General features: G+C 55.0%; 1 protein-coding gene and 1 non-coding gene across 3 annotated transcripts; one reads left to right on the plus strand and one right to left on the minus strand.

The window, feature by feature from the left end:
• Window positions 1–2,273: 2,273 nt before the first annotated feature.
• PLCB2 (phospholipase C beta 2) lies at window positions 2,274–23,642 on the minus strand. 2 transcript variants are annotated; one of them, XM_065940590.1, is made up of 32 exons: window positions 23,470–23,642; window positions 19,805–19,882; window positions 19,109–19,177; window positions 18,395–18,532; window positions 18,188–18,267; window positions 18,050–18,103; window positions 17,666–17,741; window positions 13,276–13,376; window positions 12,940–13,106; window positions 12,705–12,851; window positions 12,403–12,560; window positions 12,035–12,117; window positions 11,677–11,761; window positions 10,944–11,106; window positions 10,690–10,799; window positions 10,505–10,601; window positions 9,507–9,591; window positions 9,273–9,397; window positions 8,587–8,741; window positions 7,881–8,045; window positions 7,199–7,298; window positions 6,366–6,470; window positions 6,103–6,197; window positions 5,903–5,978; window positions 5,587–5,631; window positions 5,245–5,476; window positions 4,984–5,149; window positions 4,786–4,862; window positions 4,594–4,689; window positions 3,995–4,052; window positions 3,674–3,760; window positions 2,274–3,309 (listed from the first exon to the last, which is right to left on the minus strand). In XM_065940590.1, exons 1-32 carry the CDS (start codon window positions 23,551–23,553, stop codon window positions 3,106–3,108), a joined length of 3,561 nt encoding a protein of 1,186 aa, XP_065796662.1. In that variant the 5' UTR covers window positions 23,554–23,642; the 3' UTR covers window positions 2,274–3,105. The 2 variants fall into 2 exon arrangements, with proteins under 2 accessions (XP_065796662.1, XP_065796663.1); XM_065940591.1 differs by lacking the exon at window positions 5,587–5,631.
• On the plus strand, window positions 14,084–14,186 carry LOC136172749 (U6 spliceosomal RNA). Its single transcript, XR_010664095.1, has one exon. It is a non-coding gene; the product is annotated as a U6 spliceosomal RNA (small nuclear RNA).
• Window positions 23,643–27,055: the final 3,413 nt, after the last annotated feature.

Raw genomic sequence — 27,055 nt, forward strand, 5'->3', positions numbered from 1 at the left:
CTGTGCTGGGTTCGCTATGGGAGGAGCAGCAGTTCCATCACTCCAGCCCAGCGAGGCCTATGGCGGGATGGTGTAGAGGTGGGCTAGGATGGGGTGGAGGGGGGTGGGATGGGGGGGAGGGCGATGCCAGGTCTCATGCCCTAAAAGCCTTTGCTCTGACTTCCCTGTGGGCTCAGCATGTTCTGAGCAGAAAAGAAATAGCAACGATGAAAAAAAGCCGAGACTTTGCTTTGGAGCACAGAGGCACCAACAGCCGGAATTAGAAGCTGTCGCTTAGGGAGCTGAAGGCTGACAGGCGATGGAGCTGAGGCAGGCAGGGGGCAGGCAGGTATGCCACACTCCCCTCCCCTCCCACCTGCTGAGCCTCCCCCACTGCAGGCCCCAGGCTGGCAAAGGGCTTCCTCCCAGAGGAGGCTGGGGTCTGCAGTCTGTCACTCTGTCTGCAGCTGCCCCCACTCCGCAGGCTCCCTTCTTTCTTCCTCAAGTGTCACCAGCCCCCTCATCCAGTCACGTTGCACCAGCTCAGCAGGGTTGGGCCTGGTGGCACGTGGCTGGGAGATCCAGAGAGCTGGGGGGAGGGGGGTGTAGGGGACGGGGTGAGTCAGCAGGGGACTCTGGCAGTGAGTCAGCAGTGGGACTGGGAAGGGGGCAGGGACCTTTCTTTTTGTGAAAAAGGTGAAACTGAGGCATACCGCTGATGGGGAATCTGGCCCCAGCCCCCTAGATCTGTAGCAGGAGTGGAACTCAGGTGCCCTTCCCTGGCCCAGAGCCCTGAGAGAGGGCATCAGTTCTTCCTCTGCACATCTCTGGGGGGCCAGAGATTAATGCACCCCCAGGGTCCAAGGACTATGGCATGTTCCCAGGGGCAACCTGCTGTTTTTCCAGAGGATAGAAAGCAGGAAGGTGGATATTTGCCCCGTCCTTCTGGGAAGCCCCCAGCCTCTCCAGGAAGCAGGATTGCATCCTCTCCCCCATTCCTGGGCATGTTAGCCCCGGGCTGGAGGCTTAGGGATGCTGCCCAAACGTGACTGAGAGGCAGAGAGAAGGAAGTCGTCTTCCAGTGAGTGGCCATTGACAAAACTGGGAACTGCCCAGTGGGCCCTATTTGGCGCTGACTCTGGCTAGGTCAGTGAGTTCCTTTAGGCCTGGATGCTCATTCCTGTGAAGTTCTACCCCTGGGTTGAGGAGGAGAGGGGGCAGCTGAGTGCTCAGCTGGAGGGCTAAAAACAGGACACTAGCCTGGGATGTAGATGTCCCAGGCTTAGCTGCCTCCAGCGTGTATGCAGGCTGATGAATGACAGGCCTTACTTCTGTGAATGAGCAGGGCCCCAGCCTCATCCTGCCACCAGAGACTGCTAGCATCCCAGAGATCAGCCCCTAGAGGGATGGGGTGAGGGGGCTCCTGTTTATTTTCCAAAGGCACAGGTGCTCATAGCTAATGGCATTTGCTATAATTCTCTGATAAGAAAACAACCTCTTCCCAGAATCTACCTCCCACCCTGCTTCTCCCAAGCCAGGGCCTGTCTTCATGTGGGATTTGAGACTGTGTCATAGGTGTTAGGCTTCCCCGGTGGCTCAGTGGTAAAGAATCTGCCAGCAAAATGCAAGAGCCTCAGGAGGCTCAGAGACTTGGGTTCAATCCCTGGGTGTGGAGGATCCCCTGGAGAAAGGCATGGCAACCCACTCCAGTATTCTTGCGTGGAGAATCCCCATGGACAGAGGAGCCTGGCGAGCTACAGTCTATAGGGTCGCAAAGAGTCGGAGACGACTGAGCAACTTGGCACGGATGCAAGCACAATAGGTGTAGTGAATAGCTGCACAGAAGCCTCCGACAGCACATGGTGGGGTCAACCCTAACTGCCACGGGTCAACCCTAACTGACCACTCTAAGTGTGCCTCAAAGGGCCCAGTTGACCTGAAAGATTCTGACTCCCCAAGAGGGTAGGGGACACCTTTGTTCTTTTGCCCCAGCCCTGAGGGCGGAGGCAAGGAATGGCCACATTTGGGTGGGGAGTGGAGCAGAAGGGTGATGTCATTTTCCAGTGGTTATGGCATCGGGGCTGGCAGAAGGGGAAGTGAATCCTCTTCAAACCAAGAGGCAGGGCTTTTCCACTGTGCTCTGGAAGGAACCTGGCGCCCAGTTCAACTCTTAAGGGCTTTTTCCCCAGCGCATTTCAGTTGAGGGGCACTCTACTCTGCTGCTCCCCATTTCTCAGAGAACAGAGGCCAGACATAGGCAGAAAATCTTGGGACAGGGTTCTTTAGTAGGAGTTAGAAAGAGAAAAATAAATAAACCTCATACAGTCAGGAGAGAAAATGGTGCTGACCTTATCAGACAGCCCGAGTCGGAGGCACATGCTGGGAAGTGTCCCCAGATCTCGGAAAAGGGGTGATCGGGCTTTGGGTGGGAGAGAGCACAAAAGGCCGTCTTTCTCCCCTCTCCCCCAGCCCCAGCTGTTTCAGTGGCCTGAGGGTCATACAGCTGAGGCAGCTTTTCCACATCAGCCTCTCATCCCCCACAGGCAGGAGGCAGGAAAGGCATCTCAGCCTGGGATCCTGGGAGCAGCCATACGTCCCCAAAGAACTGGAAGGAAGTGCCAAAGTTTGTATCCGGGAACTGACAATGAGGTCAACTCAGGGCAAGCCAGAGATGGGGCCTATGAGCCAGGCTGAGTCGCCTGCCTTAGGGCAGGAGCTTTTGGAGTTTGGCCCTGCTCGAACTACAGGGGAAGGAGTGGAGGTTCCAGGTGACCAGGTCTAACCCTCCAGGAGAGGAAACCGAGTCCAGAGTGGCTCACTAAGAGAGGCAAGAGTGGGGGGCCAGGACCCCATTTCCTGCCTCATAGGTCATATTTTTTCCCTCAACAAATATGTGATACTTGTTCAGAGAGGAGGGGAGGAGGAGCAGGATGTTGTCTTGGAGAGGGCCTCAAGGCCTCAGAGGGGCCCCAGATGGTTCCAGCCTCCACCTTGGCCTGCAGCTGAGGGAGGGGCTCCAGTGTCCGAGGAAGCCCCAGCTTCCTGCACCTCAGAACGTAAGGTTGTTGGAGCCATATCCCAGAAAAGAGTGAATGTCCTTGCAGGATGTCCCCATGGGATGGGGCATCAGAGGTGGCTCTCCTGGGTCTCTGCCTGCTCCGTGAGTGTGTCCTGCTCACACAGCTCCCTGGAGACCACACAGGGTCTCTCAGGCTTGTCCTCTTCCTCAGAGGGGAAGCAGGCCCGAAGGCAGGTCCTCACTGACTCCTTCACTTCCATCTCCAGGCCCTTCATCTTGGCCTCGTACTCTGTCATCGCCTCCTGCTGGAACTGTGGGGACAGTGAAGACCACCCCCTGGCTCAGGATGCGCCACCTGCCCCCCTCTCCCTCCCCAGGACAGTGAAACCTAACCGGGAGATGCCTGGTTTGTTTAGACTGCCCAGAAAATCAGGGTGGGAAGTGGAGCCCATCAGGGGGTTTCTCAGGGGAGGGTCTGCCAACCAAGTGAAGAGATCTGCAGAGATGCCTCATGACCCCCTGGGAACCAGAGCCCTGACCCCCCCAGGAGAGGGGCCAATCCCTTTCCTCCCACCTCCTAACTGGCAGCTCCCCAGAGCCCAGCCCCTTTGCACCCTGGAGCCAGGCCAGCTCTGCTGTGGGCCTGGGTAGTGGCCCACACCCCTCCACCCCCACCTGTTTTTCCATCTCCTGGATCTGTTCCAGGCAGGCTGCCTGCTTCTCCTCCAACTTCTCCTGGTGCCTCTCCAGGTTCTCCGTCATCTGGGCAGGAGTAAGTGTCAGATACAGACCCCTTTAGGCTGGTGTCCCAACCTCTGCACAAATACTAGAACCCTGGATGGCCAAGGGGTAGCCCCACCCCTGCACTGCCACCTGCCCCATCCCTAGCTGCATGGGCCAACTGAGACAGTGCAGCTCCTAAGGGCAAAGTAAAGGCCTGGGACCACCTCTTCCCTCAGAGAGAGTGTGTTTGGGAAGAACATAGCTCTCACACACCTGTTTGATCACCTGCACCACCTCCTGGATGTGGGAGTTGTTAATCTCTCTCTTCAACCTGTTGGAGTGATCAGAGTTTCAGATGGGATAAGAGGCTGCTGAGAAGAGCTGGGTGGGACAAAGTCTCCACAGGGTGTAGGCAAAATGAGAGCTTCATCACAGAATCATCTGTGGCTGGCACATCTATGTCTGGTCTGGGAACCAGCCAGAGGGGTAAACAGAGGACCTGAGGAGCCTTTGGGAGCCCTGGGGGCCTTCTGAGGGAAGGGGCTTCCTCACTAAAATGCACTGTTTCTTAAGGTATCCATGGGAAAGTGTAGGTGCAGATCAGCTGTCCCAAGGTTTCACTTCCCTCTTGGCCAATGTTTAATTTTCCCTTAAATTCTCCTCTCTGCTCAAATAGTGGTGGCATCTGTGTTTTGCCTAAGGAGGACATTCTGTGATTCAGAGGTGACAGAAGTGGAATCACCTTTCAAGAACCAGCAGACTCCGGGGAGCAAGTCAGGACCCCCTTTTAGGGAGGCCCCTTCCCACCCGAGTGGTTCCTGCTCAGCACGGGGCCTGGAGTATGAGTCCTGTGCCTCCCCTCCAGGGCTCACCTCTCCTGAGCCATCTTGTCTGTGGTGACCTTCATCATGGCCTGGATCCGCTCCAACCTCTTGGCCTCCAGCTTCTTCTTCATCTCTTTGGTGTCACTGCAGAGAAACAGGCATCAGGAAGAAGTTTCCTTCCGCCTGGGACTTCCTGGAGGGTAAGAGTCAAAAAGGAGTAGAAGGGAGGGCAGGCCGTACGTCTCCAAGGTCTCCTTGAGGGTCTTCCGCTCTGCAGCCTGTTTCTCCCTGGCCAGCTCCATCATCTTGGTCATTTGCTGAGGGAAAGAAAGAACCGGCTAAGCCAAGCAGAAGGGAAGCCCTTCGATGTGCAGTGTGCCGAAGGTGGGGTTAGGCCGTCGCTTCCTCCCCTCCCCCTTCCCTCCCAGACTCTGGCACCTGGGCCGCGTGCTGCTCCTTGAGCTTCAGGACACACTCGCACTGCTCTTCGCCCAGCTGCAGCAGCTCCAGTTCCAGACTGTCCTTCAGCTCTCGCAGGCGCACGTCCTCGCCCTCGGGGCCTTCCGCCGACGCCGCCCCGGCGGTGTCCTCGCCGGGCAGGGTCCTGAGACGGCCACGTGGGAACACGCCGTGAGCCCCAGGCCGCCCGCGCCGCCGAGGGCAGGATGCCGCCGCCGTCGCCGTCGCCACCGCCCTTACCTCTTTTTGCGGGATCCCTTGCCCGGGCCGACCTTGCGGCCCCGGCACCCTACGCCGCCCCCGGCGCCCGGCGGTCCGAGCCCGGCCAGCTGCGCCGCGCCCCTCTGCAGCAGCTCCTCCCAGCGCCGCACGCCGCGCCGCCCCAGTTCCCGCAGCTCCTTCTCCTGGCGCCGCTGCAGCTTCACAACGCCCTTCAGCTCCCGCAGCTCCTCCAGGCTGGCGGTCTGCGGTTCTGTGGGGGCCAGGGTGAGGTGTGCGCCCCCCGGGAACCGCCCCCCGCCACAGAGTCCCCGACCCTCCCCAAACTGGACCCCCACGTCTCTCGGACTCAGCAGGCCTTACCCGCAGCTTCTTTCGTGGCCTCCTCCCTGGCCTTGGCCCCGGCTGCTGCAAGAGCCAAAGGCGAGGCTCTTGGGGTGCCCTGCGGGCCCCTGGGCTCGACTGCTCCCCGCCCAGTCCCGTGACAGTGTGGGCCGCCTGCTGAGCACTGCCCAGCCCGAGGCTTCACACGCAGCTGTTCCCTCCCCAGGTGAAAGTCTTTGCTTTATTATTATTATTTTTATTTTTATGAAAAGCTGCCTCCAGGCTGGGATGTGCCTAAGCGTGCAGAGGAGAGGTCAAGACCCTTCGGATAGGTGGGAGGACATGGAGTGCGTACCTGCTGACCCATTGCTTGTTGGAGCCGATGCCCCGTTGACTTGGCTGGCAGGGTGATTCCCAAGAGGGAAGGGACTCTGTAGGAAGAGCCGATTGGGAAGGTGCCTCTTGCCCTGAGCCAGGAGTCCACCCCCACCCTCATCTTCCCGCAGATGGGGCAGGCCTGTGCGGGGCGCTGGCAGGAGCCCTGACATCACAGACCTCGGGCTGGCCTCCCATGGCTTCCTTGAGCTTCACAGACTTCTTATCATGGGCACTGAAGAACTTGATAGGGTTAGCGAGGGCCACCGTGAGATCTGGGTGCACAGGGACATGGTGGACCTGGTAAGGAGATGTGCTTCGGAGCCTCTCCCATCCTCACCTGCCCCAGGATGCCCTGTTCTGCCTTCCTCTGGAGGCTGGCTTGAGGAGAAAGGAGAGAGGATGGACAGCCTGGGGCTCCCAGCATTCCATGGGCCTCCTACCTGCCCAGGTGTCAGGCACATAGTCCTTCATCTCCAGGAAGACAAAGAGCGCGGGCATGGTGAGCGGCATGTTGCTCTCATTGTGCAGACAGAGATGGTGGTATCCTGTGGGACGTGACCAGGTGGCCAGTGAGCCAGAGCCCACTGCTTCCAGCGCTGCTCACCAGCAGCCCAACACTCAACACTCCTACCTTTAGTCTGGATCCTGACTGTGTGATCAAGTAATCTTGAGTAGATTACTTTAAACCTCTGAGACTTTCCACATCTGTGAAATGGGGGTAACAGTGTCTACCTCATGTGGTTGCGTGCCTGCTAAGTGGAGTCAGTCGTGTCCGACTTTTCGACCCTATGGACGGTAGTCCATCAGGCTCCTCTGTCCCTGGGATACTCCCAGGCAAGACTACTGGAGTGGATTGCAATGCCCTCCTCCAGGGGATCTTCCCGACCTAGGGATCGAACCTGTGTTTCCTGCAGCTCCTGCATTGCAAGCAGATTCTTTACTACTGAGCCCCTGGGGAAGCCCACTTCATGTAGTTATTCTCTAAATAAAGTGAGAATGTGTTATAAGCTATTAAAGCATTTTAAGTGCCTAGTGAGTGTCAGCTGCTTGGGAAACTGCCCCAGTAATTCCGGAAAATTAGAGACATTCTGTTGGGTGGGCAGAGGCCTCAACCTCTGTCAATTTCTTGGAGAGGTGCTATTCCTGCCACACTTTCTCGGGCTGATAACATGATAGGGCTACCTTCCTGAAGCTGCCATCTGTGGATGGGATCCTGATACTGGTCTTGGTCTCAGACCCACTGGGAACAGCAAAGAAGGACCCCTGTCCTTACCAGAATTCAGGGCACTGATGGGGATGATGCGGTGTCCAAGAAACTTGTTGCCTTCCTCCATCACAGCGACTCTGAGGGAAGCCAGCTCAGGCATCAAGATCTGGTGAGAGTTGACGACAGGGCAAGCTGGAGTGGGGAGGGGGCAGCCAGGCTTTCCCCCTTCCTGGCTCCAGAAATCTAGAGTCAGTGTGAGAACATGGCAGGTGTTACCAAATTTGGTGAGGACAAAAGGCCCAGTCTAAGCCACACACATAGCCATCCTAACAACTCATGTCATAGCTGGTCCACACGGGGCAGAGAGCTGGATATGTGGCCTGGGGCTCCGGGAGCCTGCTGCAGACAGCCCTTGGCAGCTTTGTCAACAAGTATCCAGTGGGGGCAAAAGACCCCCATGATTCCTTGGGCCCCTGCACCCTGGTCTGGGAATGCACATTTCTGCCTCTAATCCTAACATGAACAAGCATATACATACACACCTGTGCACACACACACAAAACCTGCCTACCAAGTAAATTTCTGTAAACTTGGTTTTTGAACTCTTGAAACTCAGGAGGGTACAGGTGAGGGGTGGGGAGAGGAGGAGGTTCAAAGAACTCCCTTTATGTATTTCCTCTTCTACAAGTAGAGACCAAGAAGGAGGGGGCAGGTCCCAGCCCCTGTCTTGCTATGAGCCCCGCCCCACCTTCTCAAAGACAAAGGGCTCCTCCTTCCAGACCGGATTGATGGAGTTGGTACTGGGTGACAGCTTGGTGCGATAGCGCCTCTTGGGATCTCCCGGAAGGCCAAACAGCTCCACTTCCACATAAGTGCGCACACTGCGTTCTGACAGGAATTGCCCAGAGATCACCTGGAGGGGTGGGGCGTGGCACGGGAGATCAGTATCAGTTTCCCACTCAGGCCATGCCCGGAACCTAAGTCCTCCAGCCCCCTGGCTGAAACATCCATTCTTGGGTACTGGGAAGAGCCCCGTTCAATGCTGGCCACAGAATAGAGGCTGTGTGGCTCAAGGATTACAGCTAAGCTCTGGCATCCAGGATGTTTCCAGTCTTCAGGGAAGAGGTGTGGGCTTCCCCACCTCCTTCCCCAGTGAGGAAGGAGCAGGGCCCTCCCCCAGGGCCTGGGGCTCCTGCTGCCCCACTCTGCCCATTCTTCTCCCCTCCCCCAACCCAGCCTCAGCCCTTCCCCTTGGTTTCCATGGGGACCAAGAGGCAGCCTCCAGTGCAGAGGAGGAGGCAGTTTCCAAGGCAACTTGCTACTGCACGAAACTGGCTGGGGCTGAAGTTTTCAGGATATCAGGGGAGGGGGTTGGGAATGCAGGGGTGGGGCTCCTGTGTCTTTTTCCTCAAGACCCCAGCCCTCCCAGCTACTTGTCCACCTCAGGGCCTTGCCGTAATGGAAAGGGTGGTGGCTACCACCACGTCGATGCGGTCCACTGAGAAGGGATTGAACTGCTTGTCCGACCGACGCATGAACTCATGCTTGAGGAGGTAGCCACTCTGCCCGTTGAACTCGAAAAGCGCCATGTTCTGCTGCATGGGCAGGTCTGGGGGGACAGGGGCAGTCAGGCAGGGAGCCCCAGCTCTGAGTCTGCACACAGCCTCTCATTCCACATTTCCCCGCCTTTCCCATCTTGTGAGCAGGGAGGTTGGGAGGGCCATGAGGATGAGGGTTTCTCATGTCCCATATTGGTTCCTTAGGGTCTCATCTCTCAGGAAGGGCCCCCAGCCTGAAGTTAGCTGGAGCAAAAGCCACAACCAGACCTCACACTCAGAGTGGGAGCTGAGACCAGTGGAGCAGGGGTTCCCACAGACCCGCTCAGGCTGAGCAGCCAGAACGCCAGAACCCTTGCCAGCACCCTGGCATCACCACATACACACTGGTGTACCTGCAGTCACAGAGGTATGAGCTGATGCACTCAATGCTCACACACCTGCACGTGCACCCACCTAATTGCATCAGCCTAACTGAACATCAGCTCCCCCCAAGTCTGCTCCAAAGACCTCCCCCTCCCCAGGGAAGGGGTAAAGGTGGGAGGAGCAGGGGAATGTTCTTAAGGGCCTGATCATGCTCTTACCCATCGTCTGGAAGTTGAGGGCAACCATCTGACAACCAGCGTTCCAGAACATCTGGGGCATGTAGTTGGAGGAGTCCATGCGGGTCCCCTTGGGGTAGATGCGGCTCATCTGGCGCTTGTTGTAGCTGCCATGGAGTATAGGAACCGGGAGGACCACAGACCCACGAGCCTCGTCCCAGGCCCCCCGCCCCTCAACCCCACCAGAGACCCTGGCTACAGAGGTCTCAAGGATACTCCACAAACTGCACTGAAGACTTGGAGAGCAGATCATAAGCCTTGAGCTCCGTGAAGGAAGAGATAACGTAACTTCGGTTCTTCTCTGCATAGAGGATGACGGAGAGTCCACATCAGGCTGTCCCCTCCCACAGGCCTGCACCCCCCCGCTTTGGTACAGCTAACACTTCACTTCACCACCGAGGCCTGAGGGTTGAGGGGCCAGGCCCGGGGTAGGAAATGTGTAGATCTCTGTGGGTAGCAGTGTGTCCTGGGGTAAAGGGTATGCACAGTGGATACACACAGGGGTGGATTGTGAGTGCCAGAGTCCTGGAGAGTGGGGTGCATGCCCTGGGCACACACAGGGGGGTGTGGGGAACACACAGAGATGACCCCAGGGATCAGGAACACTCCATGAAGTACAGGGCGCAGGGGTTAGAGGCCCACAGCAAGAGTGGTGCCCAGGAAAGGGTGCAGGCTGGAGGTTCAGGGATGAGAAGCATCACAGAGTGGACACAGAAACAGGTGTTGGTGATGGGGACGTGCATAGAGGGTGAGAGGAACTCACTGTGAGCATGTCTGGAGAAGATAAAGGTAAACAGCACGGGTGCGCTCAGAGAGGGAAGGGGACAGGGCACTGTGCTCTGGCTGGTGTCTTTGCCGACCACCCCCTCCCAGGAGTTCTCGGGCCCCGGAGGCCGCAGGAGCCCTGGACGCCCAGCTGAGGTGGCCTGTTGTAAATGACCTGCCTGTCACCGACACATTCCAGAGCATTCTGCGTGCTGCCAAGTTCCCGTACAGTGACAGCACACTGGCAGCCACTGCCACTTAAACATGCCCTTTGCCTGGCTCCTCTGCTGGATATTTATAGACAGGGCTCCCAGCCCAAGGGAGGGGAGGACCTGCCTGGCTCTCAGCCCCACCCATCAGGCTGCTCTGGTGTCAGGACACACTTCCTAAGGGCCTTCTCCTGCATCGAATCGTGACTTCCAGCTTCCCACCACCCCGTGCTAACTCACGGGCAGAGAGCTCGAAGGAGATGAACTTGGTGGGCTGGATGTAATTGACTAGGCTGGACATCTCCTCGTAGGCCGTCACCTCCAGGCCCGCTGTGCCCTAGGGAGGAGGGGGAGGGTAGAGGAGAGGCCAGCAGAGGGCCCAGGGACCCGGCCCCACACCCCCACCGGGAGGACTCCGCACACACCTCATCTGATTGCATCTTCTTTATCCCTTCTTCATCCAGGTTTCCCGACTCCTCCTCTTCTTCTTCTACCTCCTCCTCCTCCAGCTCAGCCCCTTCCTCACCAGCCCACACTGCCACATACAGCTCTGTCAGTGCTGGGGGCACCGGGAGACCCTACACCAGGCTGGCTCTCCCCTCCAGGCCCAGCCCCTCTCTCCCATTCCAGATGCTCCCCCATGCCCACACCCGCCCCCACTCCTCCCAGGCCGATTCACCTGTATCCTCACCCACAGAGGCATTGGGTGGGCTGCTACCCTCAGCCTCCCCATCCGGCTCCTTGCCGGAGGATGCAGGGCCAGAAAACTGGTTCTTCTTGTTCTTGATTAGGATCTTGCCTCGGAGGTCCTCAGGGCTGGGCAGGGGGATGCCAGGTTTCAGCTGTGGGAGAAGAGAGAGAGGCCTCAGCCATCTCCTTACCTTCAGGGTATAGCCTAAGCTCCTTCAGGCCAGGCTGCGCTCCACTTGCCCCCTGCCTACTTCTCCAGCCTCGTGTCTCCTCACTCCACCTAGTGCCCCAGTCCTCTGTCTGACCCAACTTACCGTAGCTCCTCAGTGATGTTTTCTCAGCTTATTCAGTCTGCCTGGAACACCCTTGCCCACTGTCATCAAGATGAATCCATTATCTCCCTCAGGTTACAACTTAATCATCACCTTCTCCAGGAAGCCTTCCCTAATCCCCAGGACCAGATCTGGAGCCCCAAGTGCTCCTAAAGCAGCCACTGGTTGTAATGGCACGGTTACTTGTCTGCCTCCCAACTAGAGAGTAAGCAATCTGAGCGCTGGGACTGGCCCCTTTGCCACTGACATGTCCCTCAAGCCCAGCATAGTGTCTGATATGTGGTAGACAGTAGGACCCAACAATCCTCCCGGGTGAGCCCCAGCATCCTGGCACCCTGCGCTGGGTCCCCAGCCCTCGGCCCCAGATGCCCCAGAGTGAAGTCTTCTCACCGGGAACTTCTCCAGGGGTTCTGTGAGCAGCATATCCCCAAACATCGTCCGGCAGTACTCGGCCATCTTAGCCTGTTGGCGGGGTCTGCAGGGAGCAGACGTAGGTGGTGTTCAGCTGCTCCTCTCTACCCTCTTATCCATCTTTTTGTTCTCCCCGATGACCCAGATCAGAGGCTCAGGAATTTGGGGAGTCAGGGACACAGGCAGGAGAGCCCTCAGTCCCAAGGAGATTGTGAGGAGACCTGGGAGGGAGCTGGAAGGCATGGCTAAGAGGCGGGGGAATGACTGTGGGGAGGATAGCAGCAGGTGGGTGATGGGGCCAGGGTAGAGAACAAGGCTGGGTGGCCTGGATACACACGAGTCCACGTGGTTTTCAAATGACAGGATGACCGGATAAGGGGAGGTCTTAAAGGCACTTTCTGCAATGGCTTCGATTGCTTCCTGGAGAAGAAGAGGACCCCATGGGCAAGAAAGAAGTCAATGCTGTGTTACAGGCTTCCACTCCCCCAAAGGCACCATTGTCCACTCTCCAGTTTCAACACACATACAGAACTGGAGGGCGACTCTTGGCCCCTGTCCCTTCTGGTCCCCTCTAGACCCCATGCTGGTCCAAGGCCTCCCAGCCATCCCTCCTCTCCTGCTTCACCACCCCCAACCCCCAAAGGCTCTTGGCCCAGGGCCCTTCATTAGTGCCACCGCCACCAGCCTCTGCACACCGAGTCTCACCTTGAAATAGATGTCTGTGGTCATGGTGAAACCGTGGGTGATGATGGGCTCCTCATCAGGGGGCTTCCCCTTCCAGCAGTCCAGCTCCACGCAGCGGCAGCCTGCCAGCAGCACTTGGCGGTACATCTCAGCAGAGGAAAGGCCTGAGAACTGGCCGGCTGAGCCGGAGGAGGGGCGAGGGGCAGGGGCTTCACTCAAGGGCTGTCCGGCTCTGCCCCGCCCCACTCCCCCTGCAGGGGATTCAGGGGACAGGGACAGGGCCCAGAAGAAGAGAGGTTGGCTGTCAGGTTGCCAGGGCCCACCTGTCAGGTAGGTGTTGTGGGAGGAGTTGATGAAGTAATGGTTGAGCGGCTGGGTCATGTCGTGGTGCAGCAGCAACTTGTCCTGGGCCAGCACGCTGTTCTCCGGCCCACAGAGAAACCACACCATGCCCTCGGGGGACAGCTGGCCTGGGGGACGGGGTGGTTGTCAGGGCTGCAGCCTAGCTGCCGGAACGGGAAAGGTCCACAGGGGGCCCAAGTTTCCCTCCGTCCTCACCCCGCTGCACGTTGATGCCGCTGGGCTCGTACTTGTCGATGAGGCCCTGCACCTGGTCAGGACGCGCTGGCGGAAACAGCAGGGAATTGAGCCTGGAGTCGCGCTGTTTCTGGTTGATGAATTTGGCCAGGTGCTCCTTAGTCATATAGGGTTTGGCCTTGGAGTGGCTGCAGGCCAGAGAGAGGAGCACGGGTCCCCCTCTAGATCCCCTGGGCTGGGGTGAGAGGGGGCTCAGACAACCCCCTTCTCCAGCAACACCACCTAATTGTCGGCATGGCAGGTGTGAATTTCAGCCACCACCCCTTCCCCAAGCCCAGCCCAGCCCAAGACGCTCACTAGGAAGTGAAGATCTCATCTATTTCTGGCCGAGGACAGAGGCTCATGAGGAAGCTCTTGTACACGGACTCTGGGAAGTCCTCGGGATTGATGGCATCGTTCTAGGAGATAGAGAGTCACTGATGACTCCTAGGTCTACCTCCCAACACTGAGAACCTCAGACTAGGCCCAGCCCTGTGCACGGGGACCTGGGGAGAGGGACGGCTCAGGGCAGACAGAAGAGCATCAAGGGCACCCTGAGCCCCTACTTTGCAAGGCCCTTGTTGCTGAGCAGACAGCATCTTAGCTGGTTTGCTTTGCCCCTGAATTGACCTCAGCTAGTCACTCCCCAGGTGACTCAGTGGTAAAAGAATCGCCTGCCATGAGGGAAACACAGGTTCAATCCCTGGGTCAGGAAGATCCCCTGGAGGAGGAAATGGCAACCCACTCCAGTATTCTTGCCTGAAAAATCCCATGGGCAGAGAAGCCTGGAGGGCTATAGTCCGTGGGGTCACAAAGAGTCAAACACAATTGAGTGAATGAGCATGAGTCTCTTGGCTAAGACAGAATTTGAACTAAGAATGATCAGAACAGGGAAGGAAAGAGGTGAGAAGCAAGTGGGGCTGTATGTCAAAACTGTGGGCTATCTTTTTCTTTTTAAGTGAAGGATAAATTTTCAAAAGAAAGCAATTTGCATACAAACAATGCACCTAACAACAGAACCTCAAAATGCATGAAGCAAAATGAATTGAAGGGAGAAATAGACAGTTCAACAACAATAGTTGGAGACACCAAAAAGCACAAGGAATGATAACAAAACATAGACAGATTGGACTTCATCCAAATTTAAAATTTTTATATTCCTTCAGAGAAGGTTAGCATGAACCCTGTGCAAGGATGACACATAAATTCATGAAGTGCTCCATATTGTTTTAAAAATTGTATTCCAAAGGACACTGTCAATAAAGTAAAAAGACAAACCACAGAATGGGAGAAAATATTTGCAAATCAGATATCCAATAATTGATCATGCCACAGTAAAAGACAGTCCAATTGAAAGATGGGCAATGGATTTGAATAGATATTTCTCCAGAGAAGATATGAAAATGACCAATAAGCACATGAAGAGATGCTCAACTTCATTAGCCTTGTGTGCTGGCCTTAGTCACTCAGTTGTGTCCGACTCTTTGCGACCCTATGGACTGCAGGCCTGCAGGCTCCTCTGCCCATGGGATTCTCTAGGCAAGAATACTGGAGTGGGTTGCCATGACCTCCTCCAGAAGATCTTAACAACCCAGGGATCAAACCCAGGTCTCCTGTATTTGCCATTTGAGCCCCCAGAGAAGGGGATTCTGCTGGGCCAAATTCTGAAAATCATCAGGACAAGGAACTCCTTTCTATGTCTGTTCCATTTGCTTCCTTCTGGAATAGGAATGTCTATAACTATTATCATATGCCTATCACACCACTGCATTTTGGAAGCAGGAGCCCTGTTGTCTTTTTCACTGATTCACAGATGTAATGGAATTTTGCCCCAGGGTTTTGCCCCATCATTTTGACTTTTGAACTGATGATGTTTGGATGAGAGTTTAAACTTTAGGTTTGAGTCTTTGGGGAATATTAGGGTAGGGTGAATATATTTTGCACAGGGGACAGACATAAATTTGGGGATCCAGAAGGCAGACTGTAGTGGGCTAAAGATCACCTCCAAAAAATATATGTTCATATCTTAATCCCCAGAAACTTTGAATGTCTCCTTATTTGGAAAAAGGGTCTTACAGATGTAATTAAGTTTCGGCTCTTCAGGTGAAATTATCCTGGATTATCTCAGTGGGCCTGAAATTACAACAAAAGTGTCCTTACAAGAGAGAGGCATAGGGAGATTAAGTACATAGAGCAGAAAGTAATGTGAAGACAGAGCAGACAGAGAGATGTGGTCATAACCCAAGAATGCCAATAGCCACCCAAAGCTGGAAGAGGCAAGGGAATATTTTCCTCTAGAGCCTCTGTAAGGAGCGTGGCCCTTGATTTTGGACATCTGGCCACAACAACCATGAGAGAATAAATTTCTGATATGTCAGGTCACCTAGTTTGTGGTAATTTATTACAGCGGCCAGGGAAACCAATACAACTAGTAAACATGTTAAAGGATTTTGCACTTTTAAAAAACATTCTGAAGAAAATCTGGATAAACTGTGTGTGTATGTGCTTAGTCGCTCAGTCGTGCCTGACTCTGCGACCCCCATGGACTGTAGCCCGCCAGGTTCCTCTGTCCATGGGATTCTCCAGGCAAGAATACTGGAGTGGGTTGCCATTGCCTTCTCCAAGATAATGCCTTCTCTTTAGCCTTGAAGTGAAGTGAAGTGAAATCGCTCAGTCGTGTCCGACTCTTTGCAACCCCATGGACTGTAGCCCACCAGGCTCCTCCGTCCATGGGATTCTCCAGGCAAGAATACTGGAGTGGGTTGCCATTTCCTTCTCCAGGGGATCTTCCCAACCCAGGGATCGACCCCAAGTCTCCTGCATTGCAGGCAGATGCTTTAACCTCTGAGCCACTGGGGAAGTAATTGCAAATCAAAACCACAGTGAGGGGAATTCCCTGGCAGTCCAATGGTTGAGACTCCACCCTTCCACTGCAGGGAGCACAGGTTCTATCCCTGGTCAGGGAACTAAGATCCCACAAGTAAGGGGGTGGAGCCAAATGGAAAAAGAGCATAAAACGACAGTGAGATACTATATCACACAGAATGACTAAAGTAAAGTAAAAAATAAAAAAGAGAGTAAGGTGAAGACGTGGAGAAATTGGAACACTTGTACAATGCTAGTGGGATTGTAAAATGGTATGGTCATTTTGGAAACTAGTCTAGCATTTCCTCAAAATGTTAAATATAGAGTTACTATATGACCCAAAAATTCCATCCCTAGGTATGTACCCAAGTGACTTGAAAACATATGTCCAGACAAAATCGTTCATAGAAGCATTATTCATAATTGCCAAAAAGTGAAAATGACCCAACTGTCCATCAACTGTTGAACAGGTAGGTAAAATGTGGTATATCTATACCATGGAATATTATTCCACATAAAAAGGAATGAAGTACTGCTAGATGCTACAACATGGATGAAGCTTGAAAACATTGTGCTAAATGAATGAAGCTTAAGATCAAAAACCACATATTGTATGATTCCATTTACATGAATTGTCCAGAATAGACAAATCTATAGAAACAGAAGGTAACTTTGGTGGCATTCAAGAATTCTGTGCCTTTGCATTTCATTCCAAAGAAACCCCATCAGTTGTTTTCCAGGTTCACTCTGGAAAGCCAATATCGGTCTCAGTTTGGAGCAGAGGCTCTGAGCAGACAAGCTAGACTGAATCTTGGAGCCATCAACTACAAGCAAAGCTGGCTCAGGGGCTCCTACTATGATGCTGGAGAATTGATCAATAAGGAGGACGTGGCCAAGGTGGGAGCTCAGGAGGTAGGAGTAAAGAAGCGTGGATGTTGCTGACAGCAGCCAGTGACGCCCTAGCAGGAGACCACTCAAACCCTCTCCCCAACCTCCAGCTTGCTTCCTCTGTGACTCATGGCACCAAGCTCCATAGAGCTGACCACAGGGAAGGATTCCTCCTGGGATTCATGTGGACAGGTAATCAATGAGGCCTCAGTTTTATTTATTTATAACGTTCCAAATTCTTATCAGGAGAAAAGACTCCATGGATTCCGGGTGGTACTCTATACTGAGGTACCAGCCAAGGGAGGATGGGAGCCTGAGATCCACCCCTGCCAGGCAGGAACCCTGGCTCAGGGCTGCGTCTGCCCAGACAGCTTCTTTTTGTAAGTCACGTAAGGTACCTCATGGGTGACCCCACATACAACTTGTAATTCAAAATTAATTACTTAAGTAAAAAGAAGGGGCTTCCCCGATGGCTCAAGTGGTAAAGCATCTGCCTACAATGCAGGAGACACAGAAGACCTGGATTCAATCACTGGTTTGGAAAGATCCCCTAGAGGAGGAAATGGCTACTCATGCCAGTATTCTTGCCTGGAAAATCCCATGGACAGAGGAACCTGATGGGCTATGGTCCATGGGGTCGCAGAGTCAGACACGACTGAGCATGCAAGCACACCAGTAGAAAGAAAGATACTTTCACGTGTTGAGCTGAAGGAATGTAGACCAACCTACTCTGAACCCGGGCACCTCAGCTGCCTGCCCTGGTTCTGTCACTGGTCCTGATGTCAGGAATCAGTGGCTCTGGAGTTACCTGGCTTTTGGGGCTGCTGGCCAGGACTGTACCATCATTTCTGCCCTCCCCACCCCCATGAGGTCTGCCCACGTTGCCCTCTAGCCAGAGGCAACTCAGGTGAGAAGGAGAATGCTGGGAGTGGTCTGGGGAAGGAGAACCACTCACCTTGCCTTTGGGGAGGTGGCAGGCGCTGAGGGCAGCTTCCACCCGCTTGCGGTCAGCAGGAAACATCTGGAAAAAACTGAGAAGCAGAGAAAGTGAAAGTGAAAAGTGAAAATCGCTCAGTCATGTTCGACTCTTTGCTACTCCATGGACTACAGTCCATGGAATTCTCCAGGCCAGAATACTGGAGTGGGTAGCCTTTTCCTTCTCTAGGGGATCTTCCCATCCCAGGGATCGAACCCAGGTCTCCTGCATTGCAGGAGGATTCTTTACCAGCTGAGAAAGGCATCAGGCAAAGAAGGGGTGTCAGGCCTGGAGAGGGAAGGCTTTGGAGAGCTTGGGGGAGGGGAGGGGAGGACACATGGGGAGGGAATAGGGGAGACTCACTTCTTCACGGGAATCTTGCCCTCAGGGTTAAGCTGCATCTTGAGCTTCACAAGGCTGGTGGGCAGAAAGCAGCCTGTTAAGGCCCAGTCCCGCACACTTAGCCCTGCACGCACTAAGGCCAAGCGAGGGGGCACTCACATCTTGTCCAGGAAGGTGCTGCGGGAGGCGTTGGCCGTCAGCGGATGCTTGGCCAGAGCCAGTACGTCTTCAGCCCAGTCCTGCAGGACCCCGGAGCACAGCGGTCAGGTCCCTGACCCCAGAGGCGCCACCACACCCCACAGCCAGGCCTGGCCCTCGGGACTTCTGGGCAGTCCCCAGGGCCCAGACCTGTGCTCCCCCACACACCTTGCCCACGTTCTCCTTGTAGGAGACGAAGTTATGGAAGGTGAGGTCCACCATGTCAGGGCCAGATACCACTGTGAGCGTCTTCAGCAGGAAGTTGTCGGGGATGTTCATGTTGAAGACTTCCCGGAGCTTCTGGCTCTGCAGCGGGTGGTGACGCGGTGGGGATCAGCAGCGCACCCCCGGCTTTCCGCACCGTGGCTCTCCCTGTCTCTCCTTCTCAGTCGTGAAATCTGGCCCACTGGAGGGCATCTCATCTGTGCCCATCGTGGGAGCCACGGAAGGAGAGGCCCACAGGAAGAGACAAACCAAGGCCGCGGGGCCTGCAAGTTCTGTGTATTCTGTTTGCCATTTCTCATTTGAAGACAGATTCTTAGTCCCCAGATTCAGGGAATCTTGCTTCCCACCAATCCCTTCTTCCCACTTCCCTACCAGCATTAGGCAAAAACAGGAAACCATTTGGAGGGGAGGGGAGAGAGGGCAAGCCACATCTCCCAGACAGCCTGGGGTGCTCTAGGGAGAGCGGGCCATGAAATGTCTCCATTCACTGTGTCCTGATACCAAGGCCCCAGCAAGCCAGGGGGCAGCCACACCCCTTTATAGCTCAGGAAGAGACCCTCTGCTCGCTCCAGAGACCAGGCTCCCCGCCCCCACAGGGACCCCTGCCCCGTGGAGCTGGTGGCCGTGCTGAGCCTGGTCTCCTCCGGGCCAATTTACCTTGGGTATCTTGGCAAACTTCCCAAAGCGGGTGTCCCGGATGCTGGTGATATCCAGAAGCTCCATCTCCTGGTAGCAGCAAAGACGGGATGTGGACCGAGACATCAGATCGAGGATGAAGGGCAGGAAGCTTTGCACCCCTTCACATCTTGGCCAACTGCCTTTTCTAGATGCCAAGACTGTGGGGTCTCCCAGACTGCAACCTTCCCTTCTCAGCAAGCGGGCTCACCTTCCTCATGCGACCCTCCTCCCTTCTTCTACAGCCATGCCTCCCCTGGCCACTCTAATTACTGGGGAGCTGTGACCTCATCTCCCCACCTCCATCCCAGATGCACTCTCCCCAGAGTCCCCCTGCCTTCTCTCTGCCCAGGTGTTGAGACTTCTCTGATCTCTCTGGACCCTCAAGGTTACCCAGAACCAGACAGGGAATCAGCCTTTGGCAGCAATTCTAATTCTATTCTGTCTCTCCAAGGGATGCTAAGGGTGGAGCATCAGGGCTGAGGCAATCATGGTCCTCTTTGGGGTCCTCCCTCCCAAAACAGCCAGACCCTGCCCACAGGAGGTCGCATGGAGCCACCCTTCCATGTCACTGTATAGTGCTGGCATCCACCCCTTCACCCCTGTGTCATCAAGAAGCTGTTTGGATTCGATGGATCGGCAGCAGCTCAGGGCAATGGTAGACAGGGGCTGCCTCACCTTACTCTGATAGGTCCAGTACAAGTAGTAGCCCTTGGGATCCACTCGGAGGATAACCGGAGAGGCTATCGTCGTTTCCTGCAGAGAGAGTCACCCCCTGCTCTGAAACTTCAGGCTGAGCGCTCCTGGCCCCAGCCAGGGGTTTCAGAGCTCACCGTCTGCCTAGGAGATGGCTGTCCCAGGGGTGTGTGGGTATTTCTTTTTGTTCTCCAGAGCTAAGGGCAGGGTATAAGCCTTAAAAGCTCTGAACCAGGGGTGGGAAGGGGTAGAGGGTTGGAAATGACATTTCTGGAAGAGAAGAGGGTTTCCCCTCTAAATCCCCAATAGAAGCTCTCCCTCTAGACCCCAAGCAAGAGTCTTGGTACCCACCTTACCCTGTTTTCAAGGCCCACAACTCAACCAAGGGGGTAGAATGTTCCTCACCAAGACTCCATGCTACCTCCAGGAGAGCTGAACACAGTGAGAGCTGAGAACCCAATCCCTGCAAAGCAGCCTCACTTCCTGCCTGCCCAGTCCTCCCATCCATGGATCCCAACCACCCAACTGTCCCACATGCCTTCCCACCTCCCAACACAAGCACCCAAACTTTCTTGCCTAAAATATCATCAAAGACTAGCTTCTGGAAAGCCTTTCCTGAGACACGCTGCAAAAGCAGGGTAAGAGCCAGTTCTCAGACCTAGAAACCTGTCTAAGAAATCCCTAGGGGCTCACAGACTGCCAGGAAACAAGCCTCTACTAGACTGTGAGTTCTGTGCACCATGTTTGCTGAAGGAGCAAGAGAATGAAGAATGAACTCACTTCTGAACTCCTGTTCCACTCACAGAGCACACAGGTTACCTTTTATCTTAATGGTCTTTGTATGCACAAATAACGAGATACTAAAGATGACGTTTCCAACAAGGCACAGTAGTTGCTACACACCAAACCAGAACAAATGCAGAATTTATAAAGGAAATGGTCCAGAAAAAGTTTCTCAAATCCGGGGTGGTTAGGATATGAGAGGGAAGAGAACACTGCTAATTCTGGAAAAAGCTATGTTGTGAACTCCGTTCCCTTCCCTCCCCAAGGGAGGGTTGAGGTGCCTAACCCCTCACCTTAAACTTCCTGCACTTGGAAAGCTTTTGTCACCCCCTAAGGTTGTGGGGTCTGACACCTGCCTGGGAAAATGCATGGGTGACAGACGGGCTGACTATTGGAGAGAGAGAGTCATAGTGGTGTGATGGCTAGCCCAAACCCCCGGAGTCTGTAGGGCAATGAATCCATATTTTCTGGGTCCAAAATGGGCCTGTGGGAGAGAGGGGCAAAGCCAAAGTTGCAAGAAACTGAAAGTGGTAACTGGATTCAGAGGGGCTGAAGAAGTAATTTCAAGTGACCTCCTGAAATAGAAATGATAGGAGGACCCTGGGCTTCCTCAGTGGCTCAAGGATAAAGAATCCGTCTGCAATGAAAAAGCTGCAGGAGACATGGGTTCAATTCCTGGGTGGGGAAGATTCCCTAGAGGAGGGTATGGTAACCCATTTCAGCATTCTTGCCTGGAGAATCCCATGGACAAAGAAGCCTGGCAGGCTACAGTCCATGGGGTCGCAAAGAATCATTCACGACTGAAGTACTTAGCACAAACCCAGGAGGACCCTGAGTAAGAGATCCCCAGGGGCTTCCCTGGAAGGTCTGGTGATTAAGATTCTGCACTTTCATTGCAGGGTGGGGGTGCAGAGGTTCCATCCTTGCTCAAGGAATTAAGACCCCCACATGCTGTGTGGTACGGGCCAAAAAAATTTTTTTTAATTAAGGAAAAAAAGAGATTCCCCAGTTCGGGGAAGGGGGTTGGTGGGTCTCCTAAGAATCCTTAAAAATATCATGAGAATAAAAAGAAATCTTACCCTTTTGCCAGGCCCAGTCCATGATAGCAGCTGCTCAGTTAGGAGCTTCAGTACCTCTTTGCTCCCTCCCTCTGTGCACCCTACTCCTGGTAGGCATAGAGGAGGAGCAGGGGATCCCTCCACAGGCCTTTGCAGAGGGTCTGCAGCCCACCTAAAACTATTCTTGGAGGTGGGGTAGAAGATGTCATTCTAAGTCAGGTTGGAGTTTTGAGGTAACTAGTCTCTGAAGTTAGACTGGGCTTTGTGAGGAAGAGTCCATAGGCTTGTCTATTCCCCAAGAGCAAGTGGAATGTCTCATGACTGACTGATTGTCCTTCCCGGGGTCATAGGGGAGCTTCTCCTACAGAATACATTGTAAACGGGCTCTGGGACACAAAATTAAGTTGGGAGCTCATTACATCCCATGCACTGTGCTTATCCAACACCCAGGTCATCTGCCAACTGGACCAAAGGCAGTCTGAGACCAGAGCCTCATCTGGCAGGTGCATGTGCCCTGAGACAGGGAGCTTCCTGCTTGTGGGAGGCAGGGTCCAGGACCCTGCAGGGCCCTGCCTCAGGGAGGGCAGCGGGCCCGCTGGGTACACAGAGGTTGGCTTGCAGAGAAGGCCACATGGCACATCCCCATCCTTAATGATGCTAAAGTTACACACGTTTCCCAGAGGAACTGAGAGAGGCCACTTCACTTTTCATTCTGAGCCACTTCCCTTGTCCCGCAGACTCCTGGGATATACCTCCACCATGCCGCAGTGCCCACACCACTCCTGTCAAAGCAGAAAGCCCCTTACCACGGGCCCCTCTCCCTAGTCATGGCAACCAGATTCCTCAGCCGAGCCCAGTCCCTAAGGCCTGAGAGCCTTAACTCATGGACCCTGAGCTCCCTCATCCCACCTGGGAGGAGGAGGAACCAGCCTTAAGGGCCCACCCTTCCTGGCCCACCACCCAGCCTTCAGGTTCCCTCCCTGGGACCAGCCAGCTCTGACTCTCACACCAGGCCAGCCCAGCTGCCTCCGCTCCGTGAGGAGGACCCCAGGTCCTTCCCCCTGCCTCCTGGAGAACCCCTGGCCTGTGGCGACACACACATTTTCAGGGTCCAGGAGAACCAGAGGCTAGGAGGCAGGCCCAGTTTGAGAAGAAGCAGACACCCTGGAGACAGAGGTGCAGGACACAGCGTCGTTTCCCCATTCCCTGCAGACAGGCAGGCGTCAGGGAGCCAGGCAGAGAGCAGCTGGCAAAAGCAGAAGTCTATCAGTTCCCTCCCAGGCCCCGGGGAGCAGAGCCTCCAGGTCTCACTCGCTCAGGGTCACCCCACAGCCGCTGGCAGGGAGCGGGACATCCCCGGGACAGGCCGGGGTGGGTGGGGAGGAGCTGGTGCTTGTGCTGGGAGCAGGGGCCTGGCTCACCTCGGCTTCTGGTCTGGACTTGGCTCTGGGGCACCTTTCCTCCCTCCCTCAATGAGACCAGGAGAAACACACCCTGCTCTTCTTGGGAGTTTGGGGGAAAGGAAGACCCAGACCCAAAGAGGCTTCCTCCTGCGACCACTCGAGCAGCTATCCTCCTCTCACATCCACACACAGAAGCTTAGCCCCTGGCCGCCCAGGGACACAGGCTTGGGCACGCACCCTCACCCCTAGGTTTGTTTATCTGGACAGCTGTATCAGCTGCCTGGCCAAGCCACATGGGCGCCTGAATCCTGGCAGACATAAACCAACCCAGTCCCCCTGGCAAAGCCCGCAGCAGCCCATCCGCCACCCCATCCCCGCAGCAGCCCTCTCCAGCCCCACTCACATCATCCCATTTGATGAAGCGCTCCCCTTGGCTCAGATAGGCCTTCACCGTGGGGGGCAGCAGGACGGGGTTCAGAAGAGACATGGTGTCAAGCGTCCCTCTTTGGAGAGGCTGGGCAGGCAGAGCGCCCGGGAGGAGGGGAGGAAGGAGGGCGGGCAGGAGGGGAGCCTAGCTGGGCTCACATGGCACCCGCCCCAGCTAGTCCGGAAGTCTGGGTGCTCCTGCAGCCCGCAGGGTGCAGGACTGAGCGCTTCGGCCAGAGGCCCATCTGCCTTTTAAATCAGCCTCCTCCCGCCAGCCTGCAGTGGGGGGCTGTGGTCACTGCTCCTGCCCATGGAGGCCGGGCTCCCCTCCCCAAAGCCCCCGCCCTCACCGGGCGCCTCAGCACTTCCTGCTCAGGGCTTCCTTCTCGGTGCTGCTCGGCCCTGAGAGGCAGGTCATGAGGTCTGGTCGCCTCGGAGCAGGGGCCTCTCAGTCCTAGATCAGATGCGGCAGGGGCACGCGCTAGGGGTACTCTTCCCCAGGTGGACACTGAGGAGGAAGGGACCCCCACAGAGGTGGGGTCCTGAGCATCAGAGACTGTCTCTCTCAGAGGCTGAGGAGGAGGCTGGGACCACCCTGAAGATGGGAGCTGAGGGTGGGGCAGGGTCCAGCTGGGATTGAGTGCTTTGAATAAGCAAAGTTTGCTGAACACCCAGCTCCTCTTTCTCAACCCTTCCTCCCCATGAAAATGAGGTGCAAGTGAGGCAACGGCACCCCTCACCTGTCACATGACTCCCTCCTCTCAGCCCTCCAGAGTGGCCGAGGCCTGGACCCTTACTGACCAGCCGCCACTCGGCACACAGCTGCCCTGAGCACCCTTCAGCCATCACCCTCCACTGTGATCTCCTGCAGGCTCCCTCCTCTGCCCTGCGCTGGGGCCTGTCGGGGAGAACGCTTAGGGCAGGGGGGCTGTTCAGAGAGGCCTCTGCTCAGTCTGCTCAGGGCGCATGACCCTAACTCTGCTCCAGCCCAGGGCCCAGGCCCCGGGAGCTCGGTCATAGCCCAGGGCAGCCCAGCCCACTTCCTCTTGCCCAACCTGCTCTTATCACTCTTCTTAACCCAGCTGGAGGAGCCAGAGCTCTGACCAGGACTTCCTTCCCCTCTCAGGGCCCCGATTTCTGCCCCAGGTCCCATCATGGACCCTGGTGCCACCCACTGGCCACCATGGGACTCTTGCCCAGGCCCTGGAACTGCCTCCGATGGCCATTCTGGCCCAGGGCAGGAGGAGGGGGGCCCTTTGGGGGCTGGAGCTGAGGGGATTCCTAGCACAAAAATAACTCCCAGAAAAACAACTCTAAGACCACTGGTGTGGAGTAAGGCCTGACAGCCTGTGGAATCCGCTTGGGAATCCACCATGCTGACCTGCCCTCTGCCGAAGCACTCAGTCAAGCTCCCCTCCCTCTTAAGTCCTACTGTCTCTCGCCTCTCCTCCCCCATCCCTCCAGCCCAGGTCCATCTGTGGGCCCCTCTGGTGTCTCCTGCTTTTCCGATGAGTCCCTCCCGGGGATCAGGTTCCCTCTCTGTCTGTTTGAATGCATTTTGCAAGGGAAATCCTTGTCCCTTCCCAAAGCCCCTGCACCTGTCACCTGCAGCCACCCCGTTCCTGCACCCAAGTCCCTCCCTCTTGTCCACCCTGCAGCCTCCTCTCTGGATCTGGAAAGATAATCCTCACCCTGTACAGACTCCCTCATTTCATGGGACTGGGGCAAGGATTTCAGGGTTCTTTACTCTTACCCTTTCTGTCTCAGCCTCTGAATGTTGAAGCTCTGAATCCACAGAATAAAATTTCACTCATCTTTACCCAGTGATGACATTCACTACCTGGACCCAGTTTTTTTTTTTTTTAATTGGAGGATAATTGCTTTACCATTTTGTGGTGGTCTCTGCTGTACATCAACTTGAATCAGTTATAATTATGTATTTCCCCTCCCTCCTGACCCTCCCTCCCCATCACACATCCAGTTCTTGAGATCCCCAGCTATAGCTTCAACTGTCCTCTCCTGCCCACATCCTGCAAAGCAACCCCCAGAATACAGCAGACCCATGCAGCAAAGGGAGGGGGGTAGACGTTCATCAAAGAGGGTTTGAAAGTGAAAGTGTTAGATGCTCAGTCTTATTTGGCTCTTTGCAACCCCATGGACTGTAGCCAGCCAGGCTCTTCTGTCCATGGAATTTTCCAGGCAAGAATACTGCAGCAGGTTGCCATTTTCTTCTCCAGGGGATCTTCCTGACCCAGGGACGGAACCCGGGTCTCCTGCATTGCAGGCAGATTCTTTCCTGTCTGCGTCACCAGGAAAACCCAAAAAGGGCATATTTTCCTTCAAAAATACATTTAGGTATTTTAAAATATGAAAGACAAAAATATTGTGTAATTAATGGCTAAGTGGATATAGAGAAAATCAGAGAGGTCACATGAATGCCCAGTTTGGGAAACTGGCTCCTGGGCTGAGCTGAATAGAGAGTGCCTCACACCGTCTCCCAATCTCACCCCCAGGGCAGAAGGAGGAAGGAGGAAGGGCGAGGATGCCCCCTGCTGGGCGCACTAGAAAGCATGGGCCTCCTGGGGAAAGGTTGGGAATCTGCGGAGGGCAGATCCCCAGGGAAGCCTCTGGAGGGTCTGTGTGGAGATGGGTATGCTGGAGAGTTTGGTATGGCCGAGCTTTGGGTGGTAGAAGGCTGTGAGAACTTAACTGCAACAGGGTGCTGTCTCTCAGGGAGATCAGGTGGCCTGGAGCCCCATAGGCAGGTCCCGAGGTCACTTGCTCACCTGGCAGCTCTGTGTGGGGCCCCCATACTTTTTGGTTTTTCTACCTGTTCATCAGAGAAGTTTAGTGGTGGAAATCGAACTTAGGTCTTTGGGTGGCCCAGTTACCAGACAAATGAGAGAGTCAGATTAGGTGGGTTTCTCACCTGTTGCCATGATTTACCTGATGAAGCAGTGGGGTTCAGGAGCCCAGAGGCCTGTGGTGAGTCTTGGACCAGTGGCCAGCTTACTTTTGAAATGAAAATGGCTCAGATGTTGCATCCTTAAGGATCGATTTCCTAGTCACACACAGGGAGCCAGGCTGGGATCACTGCTCTATGAACCCAGTCACCTACTAGCTGGTTTGTCTTGTGATATCTAACCTTCCTGTGCCTCAGCTTTCTCACCTGTAAAATGGGGATCATAACGCCTCACAGGACTCTGTAAGAATTAAATTATATAATGGGTGTAAAGTACTTATACAGGGCCTGCACATGAGCACAACAGTATTATCATTATTTTTTTGTTGTTGTTGTTAATAATATTACTTGTTAGCAGACACAGACAGGAGAAAATCAGTTTCTCATTACTTTCTCCTCAGTATATATTGCTATCCTTTCCACAAGCATCTGCACTGACTTGCTCTCTGGATTCTTTTTTGGCAGTTTGTGTGGATCAGGGGCTGATCCCAAGGTAGGATCCTACCCTTCCCAGGGCAGATTGAGCTAGGGATGCTCCTAGTTGTAGTTCTGAAGCAGACTATCTGCCAAGCAGCCTGTACTCATGACGTCATAAGCACAA

The sequence above is a fragment of the Muntiacus reevesi genome, chromosome 7, assembly GCF_963930625.1.
Source record: "Muntiacus reevesi chromosome 7, mMunRee1.1, whole genome shotgun sequence".
NCBI lineage: Eukaryota > Metazoa > Chordata > Mammalia > Artiodactyla > Cervidae > Muntiacus > Muntiacus reevesi.